General features: G+C 35.7%; 1 protein-coding gene across 1 annotated transcript in view; it reads left to right on the plus strand.

The window, feature by feature from the left end:
- Nucleotides 1–22871, plus strand: part of CNTN3 (contactin 3) — a 320713-nt gene that overhangs the window by 91242 nt on the left and 206600 nt on the right. The window contains exons 4-5 of the mRNA XM_057706594.1: nucleotides 3265–3391; nucleotides 16807–16982. Coding sequence (XP_057562577.1) covers nucleotides 3265–3391; nucleotides 16807–16982 — 303 coding nt within the window. The remainder of the gene's footprint in view (nucleotides 1–3264; nucleotides 3392–16806; nucleotides 16983–22871) is intronic.

The raw sequence follows: 22871 nt of genomic DNA on the forward strand, positions 1-22871 counted from the left end.
CATTCATTCAGCAGACAGATATTGAATATCTGCCATGTTCCAGGAGTTGGGGAGGCAGCAATGAATTAGATACAGATAAATAACAAACGCTTATATAAATGTGTATTATGTTTATGGATAGTGAGATACAGTGAGCTGTGCTGATATGTTCGTGACTGGTGGAAGAAAGGGGTGAGTCCTGACTTGGATGAGGGGAGGGGCAGTCTCATTTAAGCTGAGAAGATGATGACATTTATGCTGAGTTCTGAATGACAAAAGGAAACCAGAGCACAAGAAGAAGAAAGGTCCACTCCAAGCTCAGCATGTCTCAGAGGCAAAGACAAGGACGGCAGTGCAGCTGAACCTCAGAAAGTAGGCGATGGGTCAAAGGCAGCCTGGGAATAAGGGAGACAAGGCTTATAAATGGCTGAGTACAGTGCCTGGCACATAAATGTTAGCAAATTAGCTCTTATCATCCCTCTTTCAAAAGGGTCTCAGAAAAAAATGTTTCTAAGTATTTAATACCATCATCTAAAATTTATAGCGGTCTCTAGAGAAGAATTAGAACATGATTTGGGAATTGGACTTTTGTGGGACGATGATGAGTGCTTGGGTTTTCACTGTGGTCACTTGTAGGAAATTTTTAAAAACACTTCTCTGTCTTTTTCATTAAAATCGCTCCTTATCTAGACCCAGTTTTCCTTCTGTTTGTTTCCTTTCCCAACTTACCTGTTAGTTTCAAACTTATACCATTATGTTAATATGTTATTGCTTTCAAGCCCTGCGGATGTCAGTTTGTCAGGACAGTGATGCTATACCATCTCTTAAATGAATAAAATATATGTCACTGAAAATAAATCAGAAGCGATTGCACTAGGAAAAAATGCTATGAAAAATCCACCCTTTTTGCAAGCATTGTAACAGAGTAATGAAGCACTGTCATTTTTGTATTTATTTTTATGCAGTAAACTGAAGGGAAAAAATTCAAGAAAATGACAGCGTTGGTTCTTTTTGATTAGGAACTCTTTGATTAATAGCTGTTTCAAAATCCCTTTCTTCTGGAGGTTGTCCTTTTCTGCAAAGGAAAAGTGAGATTTTCTTTTTCCTTGTGATATTTTCCCCTTATATGTAAATAAAAGCCGGGCACTTCTGAGGACAGCCCTCTGCTTTCTTAAATCATGGGGGGCAGTATTAAGGGTTAACTCTGTGGTCATGTTGCAGGGGAAAGGTGCCCAGAGTTAGCCAAACTTTGGAGTTTGATTGCACAGTCCCCAGAAGTTTTGATTGCAGAAATGCAATCATTTCTGTCATCAACTGCAAATTCTGGGTTTGATAATTCACTAGAAGGACTGACAGGAGTCACTGAAAACTATTATACTCATGATTATGGTTTATTACTGGGAAAAGACACATATTAAAATCAGCCAGAGGAAGAGAAGCATAGAGAAGAGTCTAGAAGGGTCCTAAATGCTAAGCTTTTGTTGTCCCCAGGATGTGCTACCCTCCTGGTGTTGATGTGTGACAGCACACAAGGAGTATTTTCAACCAGGAAACTCGTCAGGCCTTAGCATCCAGAGTTCCTACCGGGGCTTCATTCTGCAGTCATGGTTGATTGATTGCACGCAAGGCTGAGTTCAGTCTCCCAGTCACCTCATACCATGCCATCAAATCTCCTACTGTCCATCATGTGGTTGGTCTTTCTAGTGTGGAAGGCCCCATCCAGGACTATCAGGTGCAGCCAGCCCCACCCTCAGACTCAGGGTGGCCAGTCCTCACACTAAACAAAGGCATTCCCATCAGTAAGGCATAGATCATCTCCCAAAGGCCAGATCAATGGCAAAGCCAAATTCATTGAGCAGAAGTCCAGAGGATATCAGTGCATGGACTGGAATCAGACAGTCTCCAGTGTGTGCCTTCTGAAAAGCTGCTCCTGAAGCTTGCTCGCTTCACCTAGCCAGTCTTAGACTCAACACTTCTCTTCTGTACGTTGAGAATAATTATGGCCCTTACCTCACAGAGCGTTGTGGAGATTAAAGAACAGATGTAGGCACATAGGGTTTATGGGGTGGCTTTAGCTGCTGCTTTTTCATCATTTCAATAATTATTTTCAGTATCATTTTATTATTCCTGTTATGGGAATTATTTTCATTAATATTGTAATGTTGGGGGGTTGGGTGGGATGAATTGGGAGACTGGGATTGACATGTATACATTACTAATAAGAAAAAATATCAAACTGTACACTTTAAATATATGCAGTTTATCATATGTCAATTATATCTCGAAAGTCCTTAAAAGTAAATAAGATAGTAAAACTAAATTAAAAAAAAATATTGTAATGTTATTACTAGTTAAGTAGCCAAAATAGTTTCTGGGCTTTTAGGGGTGATTTTCCATCTCATTTTCTTTGTCATCTGTTCATGGGTTCTCTTTGTCTCTTAGTCTGATTATTCATTCTCTGCAATTTTACTGAGCATTTCAAGATAGGAGAGTAAAGAGCTTTTTTTTTTCCCCCGTGAATATGTTTGTTTTCAGAAGTGCTCTGGTAATGATTATACACTTGCTGTAGCATAAGCATTTGGTGATGGCATTATCTCATTCCTTTTTGAATTCATAGTAAAAGGCACAGGTTTTTAATTTTTGTGTGTGTGTGCATGTGAAATTCTCAGAATGTTCCAGTTCTTTTAAGCAGAGACAGTTTTTAAAGGACACTTGATCAGTACTGTATCCTTCTCTTCAATTTGCTAGTAATAAAATGGAAATCCCACCAGATATTGAGCGTTTTGAGATCAAAATGCAAAATAACAGTGTCAACGTTCAGATTTGCAGGCATGGCAGGTTTTATGAGAAAGACAATATTCAGGGATTCAACTGATTTTGAATACAGCTTTAGTTTTGTAAAGAGGCTTATGACATAAAGGCTTCCTAGACTAGGTAATTCACCAATGATAATTTAGGTAGAGTTTATGTTATAAAAAGTAATTAGTGCAGCCTTGTTTATTCTTTTAAGTAATCTTATTAATATGGCAGGGGGTTGATAGTAATTTTCATTCTCTTAGAAGTGTTACTAGGCTGTTAAGGATGGCTTAAGTGATGCTCATAAACAAAGCAGTGCCTGCAGAGCATCATTGTGGATGAGGGAAGAAGCAATGCCTGCTTTTTCTTTCCTTTTATTCTTTTTTTTTTTAAGAGCAGACATTCGTTGCTTGCTTTTCACCTTTAATTATAGAGTGCAGCTTGTATGGTAGCTTTTACTTATTATGATTATTTTTCCCACCCATGTAGGTGAGCTGCTCTTGCAAGGTCCAGTGTTTATCAAAGAACCCAGCAACAGCATTTTTCCTGTTGGTTCAGAGGATAAAAAAATAACTTTAAATTGTGAAGCACGAGGCAACCCTTCACCTCATTACAGGTACTGTGGAAAGTTTGCAAATCCAAATTAAGAAAAAACAATGTGGCAATTGTGAACTTTTTTTTTGCTTCAGTATATTTATGCTATCAGTAAGAAATAATACACAAAGCTATAGTTGTCTGCTGTATTCGGCAGAGCTCATACATCAACATTTGGATCCACATTGTATATATTTGATTGATTATTCACTTTACAGTGAGATTTCTTAATTAAAGAGAAACATGGTAGAGTCTTTTAAATAAGCAATGTTATTTCATTGATTTGTGGTAGAACTTAATGTATAAACTTGGATTTACATGTAGTTCTTGGGAACACATCCCATTATGGGGATGAAATTCAATGTGTTGTAAAGGTATGTAGCAATCATAGTTTTAGAAAAAGGTAACAGCGTCTATCCTTCTTCCTTTGCTGTTTTACTCAGTATGTGTTAGAAGGTTCATCAAGTATAGAAGAATAAAATGCATTCATTACTAAAGTTATCTTGATTATTCTTGAAGAGAAAATAAATTTATTATATTCTTTCATGTGAAAGTACATATCTCAGATTATGTAAGTAATAACTTGTTCACTGAAAACCTTCAAACAACATAGGTATAAGAACAAAAGAGAAAAAAAAAAACTGAATTCCCATCACCTTAAGATAAAAATGTTAACATTTGGGAGATGATGGTGGATTTTTTGGATGGGATGGATATTTACTTTATTAAATAATACAAGATTAACGATTTTTGCTTTTAGGGGTGCTCAGGGGACCCACTTTAATGAAGAGATGAATTATTTATAAATAGCATATGCTGCTTTCGTATAAATGGTTACGAGAAAGTGCTTGAGGCACCTTGGAAACAACATGCTCTTTTGAGTACTGTGAGCATTTGTCTCGAACACTCTGTTTACAGTATTAGTTCATTTGGCAAAACCTTTTCTATAACCTGCAGAACAAGCAGACTTCAGCCTTTATTAATGAAATTCTAAGTGTTTCGAGTAGTAATGTAGATCTTCTATTGTTTGCTTAAACCATGTAGCTAATAGAAGCCAACAGTCATTGTTAAATTGGGTCAACATTAGGTTAAGTAATCAAGGTCAGTTCCTTTCAACAGTATTCAACAATATATTTATTGAGCAACTGTTGTGTGTTTGCAAAAAAATAAATATAATGATTCCAGGTTACTGGTCACAATTGGCAGAGTTGATAGAAAGTTTTCTGTCTGCCTCTTCTTTAACCTATAGAAGTAAGAAAAATATAACATGATTTTATTTATTGTTTTACTTTTTTTTGGCTGCACTGTGCAGTGTGTGGGATTTTAGTTTCCCAACCAGGGATTGAACCTGCACCCTCTGCATTGGAAGCACAGAGTCTTAACCTCTGACCCATTAGGGAAGTCCCTAACATGCTTAAAAAAAAAAAAACAGGAAACTGTGTTTTATGAGACAGTTCAATTAACCAGACATAGCACATACAACAGCTGGAAATATTTTCTTCTTTTGGGGGAAGATGAACAGATCCACTTAACAAGACATTATCCTGGAAACATTTTTTCCAGCATTTTTGTAGGACATTCTAACACTTTCTAAATGCATCTGTTTGTTTCTCCCTAAAATGGAAGATTATCCTTTCAGATGTGACTGTAAATATTATAGAGAATCCACGTGAATGACTCATGTGTGGGCTGGGTTTTTTTTGTTGTTGTCAGTAAAGTTATTTCCTGGCATTTATCTTGTGAATAATTTGGTGATAAATCTGTTCAGCTGAAAAATTTTCAAGGTACAAGATATAGTCATATAGGAGTTTATTTCTAAATGAATAGATAATGTTTGTAAAGTTTAATCAAACAGCAAGAAGTCTTGAGCTTAGAAATCCAGAAAAAGCCTTTTGTTGTAATTATTTCTTCATATATAAGACATTTATTTTAATTCCAGATTAATACATTTTAAGTAATACCAGGTATTTACACAGTGCCATTGTGTAAACATAATGTATGTGTTTAAATATACTGATAATGTATAAAATGTTGATAAAGTTCTGCCTTTTGCACCATACTTCTTATGATTAATTATATGTCCTGAAATATATGTTGGAATTTTTAAAAAATCTGTACCTGAGACTAAGAGATATGTGACTGAAATTGATTTATCAATTTTAAGTCTGATAAATGAAGAAATTTTAATGCTAGATATTGTTTCAAAATATTTGGTTTATAGAAAAATAGAGCAGACACTTTCATTAGTTCTAAAGATTTTCTGAAGCTAAGAATTCTAACCAGTATAAAATTTCACTTTACAGTCATTAGAAATTGAGAAAAAGCATGAGGGAACCTCTTTTCATTGTGAAAATATTAGGCTTTCCTATAATAAGCAACAACTCCCTGTTATCATGTTATCTGTATAAGTAATAGATTGTGCTGATTTTTTCCCTAGCTTTTGACTTTAACAGTCAACCAGGTACTATTCCGCATTATTCTTTAAATGTTCCAGAAGAAAATATGCTTGCTTGTTCTTATTCTTTGCTATCCTTTAAAAATTACAGACAGTGTAAATAGGTATCTTTTGTAATTATTTGTAAATATAAGCACATGGAGAAGGAAGGAAGGAGGGAGGGAATAGAGGAGGGAGGGAGGGAGAAGGAAGGAAAGAAGGAAGGAAGGAAGGAGGAAAATTAGTGGTTCATGTGAAACTGTAAATTAAAACAATCCAAACACACTTCCCAAGTTTCAGAATAAAGTCTACGAGTCTTACAAAAGAATGTCCTTTCAAAGCCCAGAGCCTGTCTTGTAGACTGAGGCAGACTTCTCCAATGAGAGATTTTGTCTTTGTTATTATCCCACCGGGTAAAGAGAACTCTTAACTGGTCATATTAGAAATCCAAAAGTTCAGAAATTCTCAAGAGAAATTACTCATCTTAGGGTTTAATTGAGAATTTTATTCTTTCTTTTGCATCTCCCCGCCTGAGCCCCAAAGCCTATATTTAAAGGTTAATTAGTATTCAGTCTCATCGTAATTGCTGATGATGCTAATGAAAGAGGTTACCCTGAGGAAGTATTAATAACTTCTTTAAATGGGAAGGATTTTCTTCAACTTTTCATAGAGTTAAAAATGCTCATCATTTGCTAAAAGACCCCAAATAGGAATCTCCCTGGTCACTTCAACTGATGCCATTCAGCATTACAAGGGACCACCTGTTTGGGTTAGACTTGGGTATAATATGCAGATGTCAGTGGGGAGCAGGCAAGTAACAAAAGTAATAGGTGGCCCTTCCTTAGGAACATAGGGACACATTGAATAATGACCGGGGACTGTCTCACATTCAGCCACAAGTCCATCCAGTGGTCACGACTGCTTCTTAGCACTGGCCAATTGTTACCATCCGGGAATCCTGGTCCAATATCACAAAACCTTTTCAAGAGATGTTTAAAATTGAGAAATTTTCTTTTTTGAACTTCTCTACTTCTCATGTTGACTGTTTTTCTTTTTGAACATAATGTAGGCCAAAGAAGATAAGCCTTAAAAGTGTGTCCCTTGTGGGCTTTGTGTTTGCACAGTTTAGTCTGGCTGGAGACTTACTAGCTGTGCTGTCCAACATGGTAGCCAATAGCCAAACGTGGCCGTGCAAATTTGAATCTGTTAAACTAAGAATTCAGTTCCTCAGTCATAGCAGCCTCATTTCAACTGCTCAATAGCCACATGTAGGTAATAGTTACTGTATTAGACAACAGAGATGAATATTTCTGTGCTTGCAGAAAGTTCTGTTGGATAGCGCTTCTTTATTCTGACCCTTGGATCCATAACTCTTTTCTATAAATGCCCTTCTGCTTTTTTCTCATCAGAAGGAGGCAACCAGAACATCATTCTCATCCAGCTTTATATAACAAGTAAATAATTTTAATAAGGTACAGTGTGAGGACTCTTGCATATACACGTTGTAAGGATTACACAGCATTGCAAAATGCAGATCTCTCAGCCACAGTTTCTCCCTTTTAAGTAGGATTCCGTATAGTGGAGTTCCTTCCTGCTCATGTTTAATTTACTGAAAGTCCACCAAATGCAGTCAGTATAAGAAAGAAAAAAAAAATAGTGGACTAATTTCTGCTCATCATTTATTCAAGGAGTTACTGTGAAGTGTTTACTTGTTATCTAAACACACGTTTGTGTGGACACACAGCACATAATACTATACATGCTACCACATACAGTGTATAGGATAGAGCATGTGTAGCATATGTATTATGTATAATATATGATATATTCTATTTAATAAAATATGACATTTTAAGTATATTTTTGATTATATGCAGTCTGTCCCTTATGTATATCTTGTTTCCATGTAAGATCTGATGTCACTGTTATTTTACTTCTGTGCTTCAAGGCAAATAAGAATTATTGTCCCCCTAAATTCCCTTGGGCCTAAGGAAATGTAATTCATTCTGCTAGATTACTAGGCCCAATTCTCTGAGTTTACCCTCAAGCTCAAGTCCTTTTAGCATCCTGACTTCACCAGCTGATGAGCTCTGGTCCCCACACCCACAGTCAGCTACTAAGAGCAATGAAATGTTTGCAGGGTTGGAATGATTGCAAACCATAAAGAAGAAAGAATTTCTATGGTGCCTGAGGCAAGTAGAGGTAGACAGCATCTCTTACAGGGCATTTTAGATTTGGCTGGGCTACTGTCTCTGCCATGAAGCCTGGTCGATATCCTCAGAGCTGGGTTCCATGCTTCAGCCGTGTACTGTCCATTGCACCTCGGCCTTCCGGGATGATAAAACTTAGCAAAATGTGTTGGGCTTAGCTGGTCGGGTATAACTCCCTTAAAGGTGAAGACAGTGTGTTCTTCATCCTTATATTCAAAGTGCTTAGCAAATAGTGAAAGCTGAATTCGTGGCATGAAAAAGCAAATGGAATGAGGTTAACAGGGAGGAAACAAACAAAGGCAGTTTGGGATTAGGTCATATTTCAAGAGTCAAGAGTGTCATAAAGGATCGTAGGATATTCTGTAGGCTATTCTGAAATTTGAATTGAGTCCTCCTTTTTGGCTCTGTTTTAAGACAGATTGCCCTTAAGGTGACAAAGATGACTGCCTAGGTCTAATTATATCCTCCAGAGAATAGTAACTGGAAAAAGAGCATATCTTTCCTATTAGTGTCATCAAAAGCTCCAAATGACATCAGAAAAACATGAAATAAAAGCATAGCTAATACTGTAAGCAGTCAGAACCCAGGAGAAATGTGGAGGTTAGATTTGAGATATTGAAGATGGCAGTTAAAAACTTAACATCTTTTTGTTGTTGTTTTTATGTTTTTGTAGTGAGGCTAGGGGGAAGGAAAACACATACTGATCAAACACAAGTTAAATCAATTGGGTCACAGTTGTATTTATAACCAGTCACTAAAGTCTGAGATATGGAATGTTCTTGGCCACGCCTGGGTCCTGGGAAGCATGGCCTCTTCAAAGGAGAATGAGAAAGATGCTACCAGAAAAAACTGAAATGGATGTAGGGAAGAAATAGCAGCCATCTTCTATGATTCTTCTCAGAGCAATTTAAAGGCAATCACTGATCAATTTGAACGAGGCTTTGCCTATGTAAACTGAAGTTGTTTTTAATTCCAGTGTAGCTCTAATCTCTGTTTGCGTCTATTTTTATTATATATGTTTAAAATTTATCAATGAGTGAGAAATGGGAATCTATGTCATAAAACACGTTTTAAAAACTTGATTTTTAAAAACACAGCATCACGATTTAACTCATTTGTATCTTCAGCAATTATTGCTGAAGCCTAACTAGTTATTTTTGGATAAAGTATTGAATATGCAAATTCAGACATTCATTCTTTCAAGAGCTGCAATTATTCTCATCACTTCAGTAAACATTTTAACAAACATTGCATTTGAACACAAATGCATTTGCTTATTAACTTGAAAGCTGCATCTAAAACCACAAATGGCTTCTGTGATTAAATTCCTAATTTTCCTGTCAAACCCCAAATAAAGTATTGCCTGTTGATTTAACAAGTGTTTTGTGTGGGCATATTTTCCAAACCCAGTCCCAGCCTCCTAAAGATTTTAGTAAATTGTTTTGTCCTTTTTGCTTGGTTTTATATCAAAGTCTAACACGTGCCATTTGTTTTTCTCTGGAATATTGTTTATGTTTCCATTTTCCTGATATGGATACCTTGGACAATACAATCAACCATGAGATGAATTACATCCTGGGATTATTTTGAAACTACTTGATGTCACCCAAGTTATTGTCATTCAGTTTTGTTTTAGTTTCAAAGGGTGACATTCTGTAAGCTTGTTTGTTACAGAGTTCTAGTGGAAGGCCCAGTGTCGGATTTGGTGCCTTAAATTATACTGACAGCGGGATATATCTATGTTTATCTTCATTATTCTCATTCCATACTAGTGTGGTTTTGTGTAAGAGATTGCCATACCCAGTAATAGCTAGTATGGTAAATAAATAATAACTAGTGCGGTTAATGAAAATAATTATGCATCCATTCCCTGTCTTTGAGATGCTTATTGATAATATGGATGACCACAGGTAGGGACGACTGTATGGAGGCTAGTGATGGCCAGGTTAGAGGGTAGAATAGAAGACTTCATTCAGGAAATTTCTGTGAGCACCTCCCCTGCTCCACCTATTATGCCTGATGGTCAGAGTACAACAGTGATTGACAGTCATCATCCAATGGAGCTTGTTTGTATGGGTTGAAAAGCCCCTTTCAACCATGAGAATCTAGGCTTTTCCTTGCTGATTTAACTCACTGTTATGTAAATTTGTGCTTGCACACAAACATAACACACACACACACAATCTTAAACATAGTTTGTTCTTTATATTGGAAGGCAGTGATTCATATACTCTCAATTATTGATGTTTTAGTTATTTCCTGGAAGTCACAATTATCATTTTCATCATTTAAAAGTAATAATTATCAGCTGAAATTTCTCTCATGTCACGTACCTTATGCTTTATATTCAAAATTCAAAAACTGTTAACCTGAGGGCCTGTACAATGTTTTAAAGAAATTGTATTCGAGATTTTTAGGGGAAAAATTGTAATAGACTTCACTGTTCTACTGTGGCAGGCTTGGCCTGGTTTTTCTTGCTGACTTTACCTATCTAGCCTCTCTCCAATGAGGTCGATACCAGTTTCCTGTTGTATAGAGTATGTAACTGAGATTTAGAAATGGACTGATCCAATCTGTGCTGCCTCAGGTGATCCAGCAGAGTAAGTGGCCCAGGACTTCTTCCAGAACCCCAGCCTCGAGTTATCGGCCTAGAAACAAATTCACATATAAGCTCCACACCAAGCAGTTAAAGGGGATGAGAGCTCATTGTCTGAGAATCAGAGTTGTGAAATATGAATAATAAACTATATCTCACTTGTGAATTCTAAAAGCAAATCCTAATTCGTGTAGAATGAGCATTTGAACACTGAAGCCTGACAGTGAATTTACAAGATCATTCAAGAGTGTTACAAGATGATGACTATGCAAAGGTACTTAATCTTGTGACATTTACCACTGAGCTAAAGCTACAAGGTTAGTCTGTTTCTAGAGCACAGTGTAAATGTTATATGATTGAAATGCTGGTGTACGTAGCCCCAAGAGCCCCAAAGCTGTCTTCTTTTGCTCCAGATCACTACGTTAAGCCTTTTGGAATGGAATTGGGATATGCAAATGTTACTTTTATGGAGTTTTAAACAATTTCCATATTAAAAAAAAATTTTTGTTCTGGACTTTAGAGTCCCCAGGAACTTCAAAATTCCTTCATAAAAGTAGACATCTGTAACTTTTACAAAGGATTGTGAATGTGCAAAACAAAAAGACAGTGTCTACCTGAAAAAGGGTCCCAAATTTATAACCAGAACGTGCCATTTACCTGTCACAGCCCTACCACGATGCATGGTGTTCATGAGCTCTGGACAGCTGGATCACAATTTACTGCAGAGAAATTTAGTCTAATTTGTAGATTTATTGGACACAGTCTTTGTGGAAAGAGTATGTGTGTGTGCCTTCAGTTTTCCTGAATATTTCTGATACAGAAGATCGTATTGGAAATATTCAGAAATCGGGCCCAAGTGTGAATATTTTATATTAGCAAGTTAAGTACATTCTTTTCTCATGACAAAATAATATTTGGATTCCCAGACTCAGAGATTGCTTACACATTGCAGAGTTTAAACCAGGACAACCCTCTTGAATTCACATATTTTCAGCAAGAGGAAAACAACCAATGTTTAATAAGATATTGAGAATTTTATATCACCTGGGGATGAGTTCCGTTTAATGATGAACAGTGTTAAGAAGGAGAGAAATCATTATATTGCTTTGTTAAAATAAAATTAACCTTCTTCAGAGTATATCAAGTATATCTTCGCTTTGAAGAGTTTGCTAAAACAGATGCGCTTACACTTTCAGTATAGCAGAAACATATGTAAAAGAGAGTACTTTTTGCCTCTTCACACAGTGAAATAATCTAGAGAATGTGTCTACATGACAAAGACTGAGCTAAAAGAAGTAAGAAACATTTATGTATAATAGAAGAAATGTTTTCCATTTTGGATCTTCAGTCGAATCTCTAAGATGATAGCCTTTAGATCTTAAACACTTCCTCAAATAAGGTATATTCCAATATACTTTATAATCTCTTAAATCTTTCCAACTATTAAATAGGCAAGAAGTGCTTCTCTGTATTTTTATTTATCTCTACAATTTTCCACATAGCCATTGTACCTTTATTATTAATCAGCTAAACATGAAAACAGAATTTTCAAATGAAGCCATCAGGCACACTTCATCAGGCCATAAATATTCTAGACTCCAGAGCTGAAATCTTTTTTCCTTGGTACAAACTGTTCTTTGTAGGTAACAAAGCAACAAGTACCCTTTGTCATGAGAGTTCTCCATTCAAAAGTGTGTGAAATTAACTATATTTTCCCAGCTTTGCATTTAGAGGAGTTCTCCCCTCCTCCTCCACAAGTATTAAGTCACTTAGTAACTGGCAAACCATTTGCAACTTAAAAGTTGAACCCACCCACTCGTGACTTACTGTCAGGTTTATTCTTTGAAGGTCAAGCCCAGCCTGTGTTTTTGTCCCACGTTTTGCTGACTTCTCAGGCAGGTACAAATGCAGACAAACCATGTGTGGAAGACACAGTCCATTCCACATGAGAGGAGATGACCAAAAGCATTGAATCAAGCAGGTTACATATAACCAACATCTACTCTATGAGAATGGAAGAAAAGAAGAACAAAGCAGACAGACTTGTTCGTGAACATTGATGGAGCCTCCTGCTACGTTAACTATGGTGCCCTCCCATTTGTTGGATGAGTCACTGGTTTTACATACATTGTCTAAATAAATTGATAGAACAGCCCTGTGGGAAAGATGACATTCTCTTCATTTTACATGTTAAAAACTTAGGTTTCAAGAAGTTAGGTTAATTGCCCTTGGTCACACAGCTGGTGAGGGATGAGTCCAACCCATAAAACAAGGAGCACTTGGTTCTGAATCTCATTTCTGCTCATTCTGCTGTTACATGGTAGGATTGGATAGAGCCTGCGACTAGACGGGGTGGGGGGAGGAGTAGGAACTAAGAAACAGAAAAAAGTCTCCCCCAAAATGTAAGTTCCATGAAGGCAGGGACCTTTTTCACCCCATTCTTAGAACCTGGAAAGTTACCTGATGTATGGGCACTCAAATGTTTTTTTCACCAGGAAGGGAGGGAGGAAGGAAAGCTGATTTTTCTTTATTGTAGTTGTTGAATATGAAATAGGCTAAATCAAGAGTGGATATGGGGATATATGTATACATATAGCTGATTCACTTTGCTGTACAGCAGAAACTAGCAAACACCATAAAGCAATTATACTCCAATAAAGATGTATTAAAAATAAAAAGTCTTAGGAGGAGGGAAAAAAAAGAGTGGGCAATTCTTATCTGCTGTGTCCCCCATCGGCAGTCCATGGTTGCTTCTTGGGGATATTGTAGACCAGTTCTTCAAACTCGAATGGGCATATTAAACACTAGCAGATCTCACTAAGATGGCAATTCTGGTCTAGTTGATCTAGGAGAGAGCTCAAGATTCTACATGTCCAGCAAAGTCTCAGCTGATGAGGAGGAGGATGCTGATGGTCTTGGTCTGCAGACCACCTTGTGTATCAGGCATGCAGAGTATTCAGACAGAATGCGGATGGACAGTTTTCCTTGATTTCATTGCCTTTTCTGAGTTTCTGTAGTTCTAGGATTTGGGCAGGAATAAGAAGGGTTAAGAAGTGTTCATGGTTTGACTTTAAAACTCTAAAGGCAGGATTAAAGTCAGAATAGAAGAAAGTGACCTAAAATGCACATGCAAATGTGAACTTGCCTTGGGAAGGATCATGAGAGAGTTTCTCTACAAACAAAGCAAAAATCAAACCAAAAGCGGAAATCTTCCACAGATGAGAAAGCAGTTATAGCTTTTTCTGTTTCTTTGTAATTTTACTCTTTTAAGTTCAAAAGAAGAGACATGGGGGCTCCAGTATTTCCTTTTAATTTCTTTTTGGTTTCTCAGAAGAAATGTTGTTTTAGACCTGAGAGACTTGTTTGTGAATAAAGAAAGGAAAATCAGGAAAGCCTTGGTTTTTAAAATGAGCAAATGATAAAATATTACTTTGAGCAGTAGGAATTAAACTTCTAAATTTATTCATTTCCTATAGCCTCCATTATTAAAATTTTATTATGCATTATTTCAGATATAGAAAATTACATAAACATATAATCAAGTGTAATGAGGAACATCCACATAACCACTATTCAGTTTAGGAAATAAAACCAAAAAAGCTAAGTTTCCCAGCATTTCCGCCTAACCCTTTCCCACTTTTCTCTCCATGAGAGCTCTAAAATACCTTGACCTGTTTCATTTACATATGTTTTAAAATAGGTTTAATACATTCTTAATATTACCTTATATGTTTTAAAACTTTATATACATGGTATCAAACTGTATTTTAAAAAATGTTTTCATTTTGTTTGTAAGACTTTTTTTTTAAGCTCTTTATTGGAGTATAATTGCTTTACACTGTTGTGCCAGTTTCTGCTGTACAACTAAGTGAATCAGCTGTCTTTATACATATATCCCCATATCCCCTCCCTCCTGCGACTCCTTCTCTCCCGAGACTCCTTCCCACCCTCCCTACCCCACCCCTGTAAGTCATCACCAGTCATTGAGTTGATCTCCCTGTGTTATGCAGCAGCTTCCCACTAGCTATCTATTTTACATTTGGTAGTGTATATATATCAGTGCTACTCTCACTTCATGCCAGCTTCCCCTCCCCTCCACCATGTGCTCAAGTCTTTTCTCTACATCTGTATCTTTATTCTTGCGCTGTCACTGCGTTCATCGGCACCATTTTTTTAGATTCCATATATATGCGTTAGCATATGGTATAAACCAATGGGACCTAATGAAACTTAAAAGTTTTTGCACAGCAGAAGAAACCATAAACACGACAAGAGGACAGCCTTCAGAATGGGAGAAAATATTTGCCAATGAAGCAACTGACAAAGGACTACTCTCCAAAATATACAAGCAGCTCATGCAACTCAATATCAAAAAAACAAATAACCCAATCCAAAAATGGGCAGAAGACCTGAATAGACATTTCTCCAAAGAAGGCATGCAGATGGCTAACAAACACATGAAAAAATGCTCAACATCACTAATCATTAGAGAAATGCAAGTCAAAGCCACAAGGAGGTATCACCTCACACTGGTCAGGATGGCCATCATCAAAAAATCTAGAAACAGTAAATGCTAGAGAGGGTGTGGAGAAAAGGGAACCCTTCTGCCCTGTTGGTGGGAATGTAAATTGGTACAGCCACTATGGAAAACAGTATGGAACTAAAAACTAAAACTAAAAAGCTAAAGATAGAACTACCATATGACCCAGCAATCCCACTACTGGGCATATACCCAGAGAAAACCATAATCCAAAAAGAAACATGTACCACAGTGTTCATTGCAGCACTATTTACAGTAGCCAGGACATGGAAGCAACCTAAATGCCCATTAACAGATGAATGGATAAAGAAGATGTGGCACATATATACAATGGAATATTACTCAGCCATAAAAAGGAATGAAATTGAGTTATTTGTAGTGAAGTGGATGGACCTAGAGTCTGTCATACAGAGTGAAGTAAGCCATAAAGAGAAAAACAATACTGTATGTAAGACTTTTCTGTGTTTACAAAAACTCATGCATTTTCACAACTGTATAATATTTTGTTTAACTTTATACACTTTGATTTGTGATAATGTTCACATTTCACCTCTTTATATGCTTTCATGATATTACTATTTCCAGGTTAAATATTTGATATATTAATATAATTTTTATATGACCCATGACATGGTTAAAGACCTCTGGGCTAAAATTGAAACGGGTACTAGTTCTGATCCAGTAATTAATAGTTTGGGGAGAGTTGACAACTCACTCAACTGTTTTGTTGAAATCTTCATCTATGAAATGGACATTTTACTACCCATTTCCTCAAAGTTATTATAAAGAGCAATCGAGATGATTGTTGCCATAATACCCTGAAATTTATAGAACTGATACCAGTGTAATTTTATTATAAAAATCAAATCTTCTAGGAGCCAGATGGCTTAATTTATACAGTGGATGTGTTCTTGAGATTGTGGGATATTTAATGAGTTTTTAAAGGTAATATCTATTTTGATGTGTCAGGTGTGCTTGCTGCTTAAAAAATTCTGGTTTTTCTGTTTAAAAACCAGCTTCTCTTTTTTTCTTTTGGCTTCCCATTGATAAATATGGCTCTGGGGTTAGTGCCTTTACTGTTTCCAACCCCCTGGGTGGTATTTAGGGTCTTTTACCACAGTGTACCATTTAGTAAATAGCACTGTGATGGCTTAGAAGAGCAGAGGGTGCCCCGGGGACAGGTATTTACCCAGACAAATTGAAATGGATAGTTGAGCACTTACCCAATTAATTTATTAAATGTGCTCAGTCAGTCTGGATAAATCAAAGAAATGTGCTCTTTTACCCTTTCATCAGCAGCATGAGACTGGCCTGAAGTGTAGGAGATAATTACCTCAACTTCCTACTTCATCTTTGCCTACACAGACCTAGCCTAATTTTCCCCCTAGTGAACAAACTAAATTATTCTCACCTCTTCAGAAAATCTTGAAAAATCTTTAGCTTTTATATGCTACTCTGTTGTGCTTTCTACTATAATTTAGCCTTTTGTTCTGATTAAAAAACTTGGTCATCTTTGATTTTCAGTTTTGTTAACAATTGAATGATATATTTGTTGCCTTTCATTTATGAGAGAGCCAATGTCTAGTAGATTACAGAATGTAGATTTTTTTAAAAACTTAAATATACAAGGGGAAAATTCTGGACCTATGTTTTACAGATGGCAGCTGAATGGAAGCGATATTAATCTGAACATGGAGTACCGTTATAAGTTGAGTGGAGGAAATCTTGTGGTTATTAACCCCAACAGAAATTGGGATACAGGAAGTTATCAATGTTTTGCAACAAACTCAGTTGGAACAATTGTCAGCAGAGAAGCTAAACTCCAGTTTGCCTGTAAGTGTATGTTCAGATATATAACATGTCCAACATTTAAAAATATGTAACTGAATTTGTGTGGTCATTTTGGATTTCAGAAACAATATGTGAATTTTTATTAAGTATGGAGATAGATTGAGAAAGTAATTCAGTATGATTTTTTTGATCTCTATGTACTGTACAAATCAGAGTTTAAAATGTGTGTGTGTGTATGTGAATGTGGGTGTATGTGTGTGTGTTTTCTGTTTTACTATTTTTTAAGGATTCTGTTTAGGGGAGGAAAAAGAATCTAGTTAAGGATGTGTTTATTCATTAGTTACTCTGTGCTTTGTACTATGTTAGAACTGAAAAGAATATGAACGAATTGTCAGACATGACCTTTGCTCTGGCAGAACATTGAAATGAGAGAATTACATCTAACAAATCTGAAAATATAAAGGAACAAAGACAATGAGAAAGAAAAGAATGTGACATCTCTTTGACCTCCACTGCAGTTTTGCCCAGCTCACAATGACCTTCAGCGCAACCCCCACTGAAGCCTGGCTCTGGAAGCCAAGCTTGTACCATGTTAATTGGCCCAGGGTGAACCCCTGTCCCATCCTGAGAAAATCACATGTTTTTTAGCAGGGAATTTAGAATTGGGACCAGAGACCTAATCTACTGTTTAATTTCCTGATATATACCTTGACTATTTTCTACTTTTGTTTCTTCTTGCTAGTCGCTCTTCCTTTGTTTTTTTTGTGTGTTTCATATGTAATGCACATCAGCATTACCTTGGTTCTGAGATTTCTTTTAATTCTTTACACCTCAATTATTCTGAAATTAGAATGCAGATGTTCTTATAATGTGGTAGTAGTTTCCCCTCACTGCCACAAGCCAGTAATAATTGATGATGTGTCATTTAATGCATGGCTTCCTCTGTTGCTTTCTGTTTCTATAATAGCAATGGTTGGTTTTCTTCCTGCCATTATATTCTGTGTGTTCTGTTTTGCATACTTCCTTGCTGTTTCTTCTGTTTTCTCTGTTTTGTTTCCCTCTATGAACAGTTTGGTTTTTTTTAACCTGTATTTTCCCCTGAGTATTTTGATAGCTATATGTTATATTTATATTATACAAGTTTAAGTTTACCTTTAGTTTATAAAAGTACTTTTTTTAAACGAGGGCAATTGCTATTTTTTTAAAGATCCATTTATTATTTTATTTATTTATTTATTTTTGGCTGCTTTGGGTCTTCGTTGCTGCATAAAATCCCAAATGACCTTTTTGGCCAACCCAGTATATTTCGTGTGTGTATGTATATATGATACTATTTATATATGCAAATATGTGTATGTGTATAGTAAATATAAATAATATTCTCCTCATGAATAATTTTATATGTGTATATTGTCTTTAACTAGAATTTTGCCAAAATAATATATCTGTTTTACCTGGCTATGATGACAACCACAAGACTTTTTCCTTTCATGTCTTATTTCTTTTCTCAATTTTTAGTTATTAGGATCAACTAATAAGTTACATCTAAATATGTATTTCATCCTCTTGCATTTTAAAGAATTTCATTATATTGCCTTAAATATGAAGACACCTTCTGATTGGTACAAATTTTGGATCCCGAACCTGTGTATCAAAGAATTCAAAGTGTGTTGTTCTGTTGCCTTCTGGAATTAGTACTGCTGAACAGAAGTCTGGGATCAGACTAATTTCTGTTTCTTGGGAGCTTAACACCACCTTCTTTTTTTGTTGTAATTATTTTTTGTTTCACTTGGTTGTATATGGGATAATTTTTCTTCATTCTTCTAATTAAAAATTGTGTGTGTGTATTCCCAGCATACAGCTAGATTTAGATCTCTTTTAATTTGCTTTGCTTAGAACTTGAAAAATTATTTTACTATACTTACACATCTTACACATACAGAATTCAGGAAATTTTCCTGTAATTTTTAGTTGTATGTTTGATTTATTTATATTTTAAAAGGATTGAAAGGGATTATTCTTTGTCCCATTTCTTAAAGTATTTTTTATTTCAAGTTGTTCTTTCCTATGAATTTCTGTTTCTGATTCATTGAAGCCACATCTCTGTTTGTATTATTCTGAAGATATAGTCAGTTTTCTGAAATGCTGTTTTGGATCTTAGAGGCAGTCTTTCCTCCTACTTCCGTGTGGTGTTTCCGCTTTTACGCTTAATAATTTTAATAGGTTCTAAAGCAGATGTTGTCGAAACTCACCCTGTGTCAGCACATGTCGGTTGATTACACTGACTTTTCTTTGCCACATGCAGAGATCAGATTCACTTCTCTGATCTGTAGGGGGATGTGCAGTTTCCAGACCAATTCCCTATTCCCATGAGCCTTTCACAAAATACGTTATTCCTTTTTAGCAGTGCTATTTTTCTACTACAGATCCTTGATGCCCTATAATAGCTGAAGAAGTATCATTAATTTATAGGTTTTTCCTCAGTCTGTTCTTCCTGGAGAGTGTGGCTTGTTTGGAAATACTTCTAAAATTATATCGTCCCTCTTGCAGTCTGCCCCTGCTTCCTGGCCAGAACTCTATAGACAAAGTGAGATAAAGTTGTTGAGTCTGGGATTTTATTTTACTCTACTTACAAGCTAATAAGCTAGCCTGCTACTCTTCCATGGATGCTAGCAGAAGACATGATATTCCTGGGTCAGTAACAAAGAGCTTCTAAGAGCTTTATTACTCACAGCATAGCAAGCGCCACACATCAGTTCCCCCAGCCCCAAGTCCCAGGGAGGTGATATGATTTAGCCAGGATTGATGTTACACCCACAGCTGAAGAACACTGAGATTAGCGAATCCACCTCTCTTATAGCAAGCAGCAAGCAAGCTTGCTCTTTGTCCTAGAGGGAGAGCTTGTCTTATCTGAAAATACATCCCTGAGAAGTGGGCCTGGTAAAGAGTGATTGGGCCTTTCATTCTTGGCACACCCAGAAAAACTTATAAGGAAGCTAAGAGCAAATAGTGAATGGATTGCCTCTCCCAACAAAGGTTTTTCATTTTTGTTGTTGTTTGTTTGTTTGCTACTGCCCTTGAGTTTCTCTCTCGCGGGCATCCTAACAGGATACGTGTGGTGAGTACGGCACAGAATATCTTCCTATCTTTTTGTGAATTCTCTCTTTCATAAAGAAAACCCGGAATGTACCATTTAGTCCCTTGGGTTTCCCCACAGTCTGTCTTCACCTGCCTCATAAGTTTTATTTACTCATATGCTTAGCATTTGATTGCTTTTGCAGTTTTTGATGTACAGTGAGATTATTTTGTCTTGTTTTACAGTTTTTCTTTGATATTTTCATAAGTGGTTTTTGAAGGTTATGAAGAGCAATGTTGGTTATTCTTAGCCTGATGCCACATTCTGCTGGAAATATAAAAAATGAATTTTTGAATTCATATGGTTGAAATATAGATTTCTGGTAAAGAAACCAAAGAAGGTGGCAAAAGAAGTGGAGGTATTTAATACATCAAAGATTCAAATTACCAGGTATAAGAGAGCATTGCTTTTACTTGACAACCTTGAAGGGATGTAATACATTAACTGAAAGAAGGGGTTAATAAGGAGACCCTTGTACTACTCCACGTGCATCCTTCTAGATGCTCATGCCTCCAGTTCAGGGCAACCATGACTATTTTTGCCGCAGGTAAATAGATAATAAAGTGTTGACACTGAAAAAAATGTTCTAATTGTTCACTATAGCTATGTTTGCATGCTTAGTAATACTTTGTTTCTGTCAGCCATGGAAAAAGTACTTAAAATGTGCTTCATGGAGAAATGGGTAAATGACATTATCCTCAATGCACTACTTTTAACACTGGTGAAAATGCAGTGAGATTTTATCTTAATTTTCAAGATGCTTAAAAATAGTATTTGTTTAAGTGAAAGTGAAAAAAGCTCGTTCATAGTTTAAGAAGCCTGCTTTATGTAGGCATTCTTTATCCCGCTTAACAGATTCTTTGTGAAGTAATCACAACATGTAGGGAGGGGAAAAGTATGTAAAATGGTACAATGTTTGAATTGTAGACATTTTCTCAGTCATTTACCATTATGGTGCTTGTATATAATTTTTGAAGCTTGCTTAATATATTTGCAAATGTTTTTGTCAGATTCTTAATTCCAACCACAAACAGTTAGGATAGTACCTCCAAAACCCCAAATATCTTCGCTTTATTGATAGTTACTTTTACTTCTCTTCTTCTTGAATTTCCTGTCATTCTTTATTAAAATGTTTTACTTTAACCATTTTTGAGGTGCAATACATTTTTAATCATGAATTATGTTAGCCGTATAAATGGTATGGAGAAAAGTGTAAAAAATCCCTGTGTAGCCACCACTTATCTGAAGATTTAAAGATTCGATATGCAATTAAACCTACCTGGTAACTCACCCTGATGACATTTCCTTCTCTCTCTTAAGCTCCCTCTGAATAGGTGGTCACTATTCTGAATTATATATATATTTTTTATCCTTTGAATAAATATGTATGTGCTTCTAAGCAACATGTAAAATTGTTTTACCTTTTTATGTAATGACGTCAGACAGCATCCCTATGTCTACAGCTCCCCCCCCCACATTATATTTGTGAGTATCTGTTGATCTGCATCTTTGTCCACATTTGTTATTGTTCTGTATTTTAATTTGTGCAAATCTGGTGTATATAAAATTGTATTTCGCTTTTTAATTTGCATTTTTATTTTTTAAATTAAAATGTAATTTTTACATTTCTATAATTACAGTGAAGTTGAGCTCATTTTCATGTATTTGTTGACCATTTATGTTTTTGTTATCCAGATACTTTCTCACTGTATGGTAGTCTTTTTTTCTTTACTTTAGAATTCTTTGTACACTTGGGATTAATCCTTTGTCAGTTATATACGTATCTTTTTTTTAGTGGCTAGTTTTTTTTTGTTCCTTGATGCTATCAAATGATGAATAGATGTTCTTAATTTTACGTTAAAGTATTGATTTTTTTTATAGCTCATGTTCTCCCATGAGTTGTTTAAAATGTTTTCTTCCTTATCCTGAAGTGGTAAAAACATTCTCCTAAATGTACTTATAAAAGTTTAATATTCTCCTCTTTACATTTAGGTCTTTAATTACCTGGAATTGATTTTGTATATTGTGTGAGGTAGAGGTACCCATTTATTTTATTCTAGGATGGGAAGTCAACTTTACCAGTGCAATTGATGGATAAGGCCATTCTTAACCAACTGAAAAGCAGTTTGTGGTCATCAGGTCTGACTTCTTTGGGGTTTTGTGTTTGGAGAATCATATTATCTGCAAACAATGAGAGTTTCTGTGTTTTCATCAACCCTTGCTCCTTTTATATATTTTATGAGTGCAGTTTCTCTAGCCTAGTACACTGTTGAATAGATATTTTGAGTGTGAATATTCCTCTCCCTGTCTTGCTCTTGATTTTCAAAAGTGAATAAGATTAACATTTCATCATTTGGTATGATGTTTACCATAGATTTTATAAATACTCTTTATCAAGTTAAGGCAGTTCTTCTCTAACTTAGTTTTTTATCAGGATTGTTTTATTCTTATAAATGCTTTTCCTACTTTTATTGGGATATTCATGCTGTTTTCTCCTTTTACCTGTTAATACAGTGAACAATTTTTAGTATTAATCAACCTTCTAGTCCTGGGTTAGTTTCAACTTGGCTTTTATGTAAATTTTTTTAATACTTGGATGTTATCTGTTTATCAATATTTTTTAGCATTTTGTATACACATCAATATAGGAGGTTTTCTTTTTATTTTCTCTTCTCATACTGTCCTTTTTTACCTTTAGTATCAAAGTTACATTTATCTCCATAAATGAGCTGGAGAGTACTCCTTATTTTATATTCCCTATAAAATTTTGAGAAATATTGGAATTATCTACTTCT

Source organism: Hippopotamus amphibius, chromosome 13 (assembly GCF_030028045.1).
Source record: "Hippopotamus amphibius kiboko isolate mHipAmp2 chromosome 13, mHipAmp2.hap2, whole genome shotgun sequence".
Lineage (NCBI taxonomy): Eukaryota > Metazoa > Chordata > Mammalia > Artiodactyla > Hippopotamidae > Hippopotamus > Hippopotamus amphibius.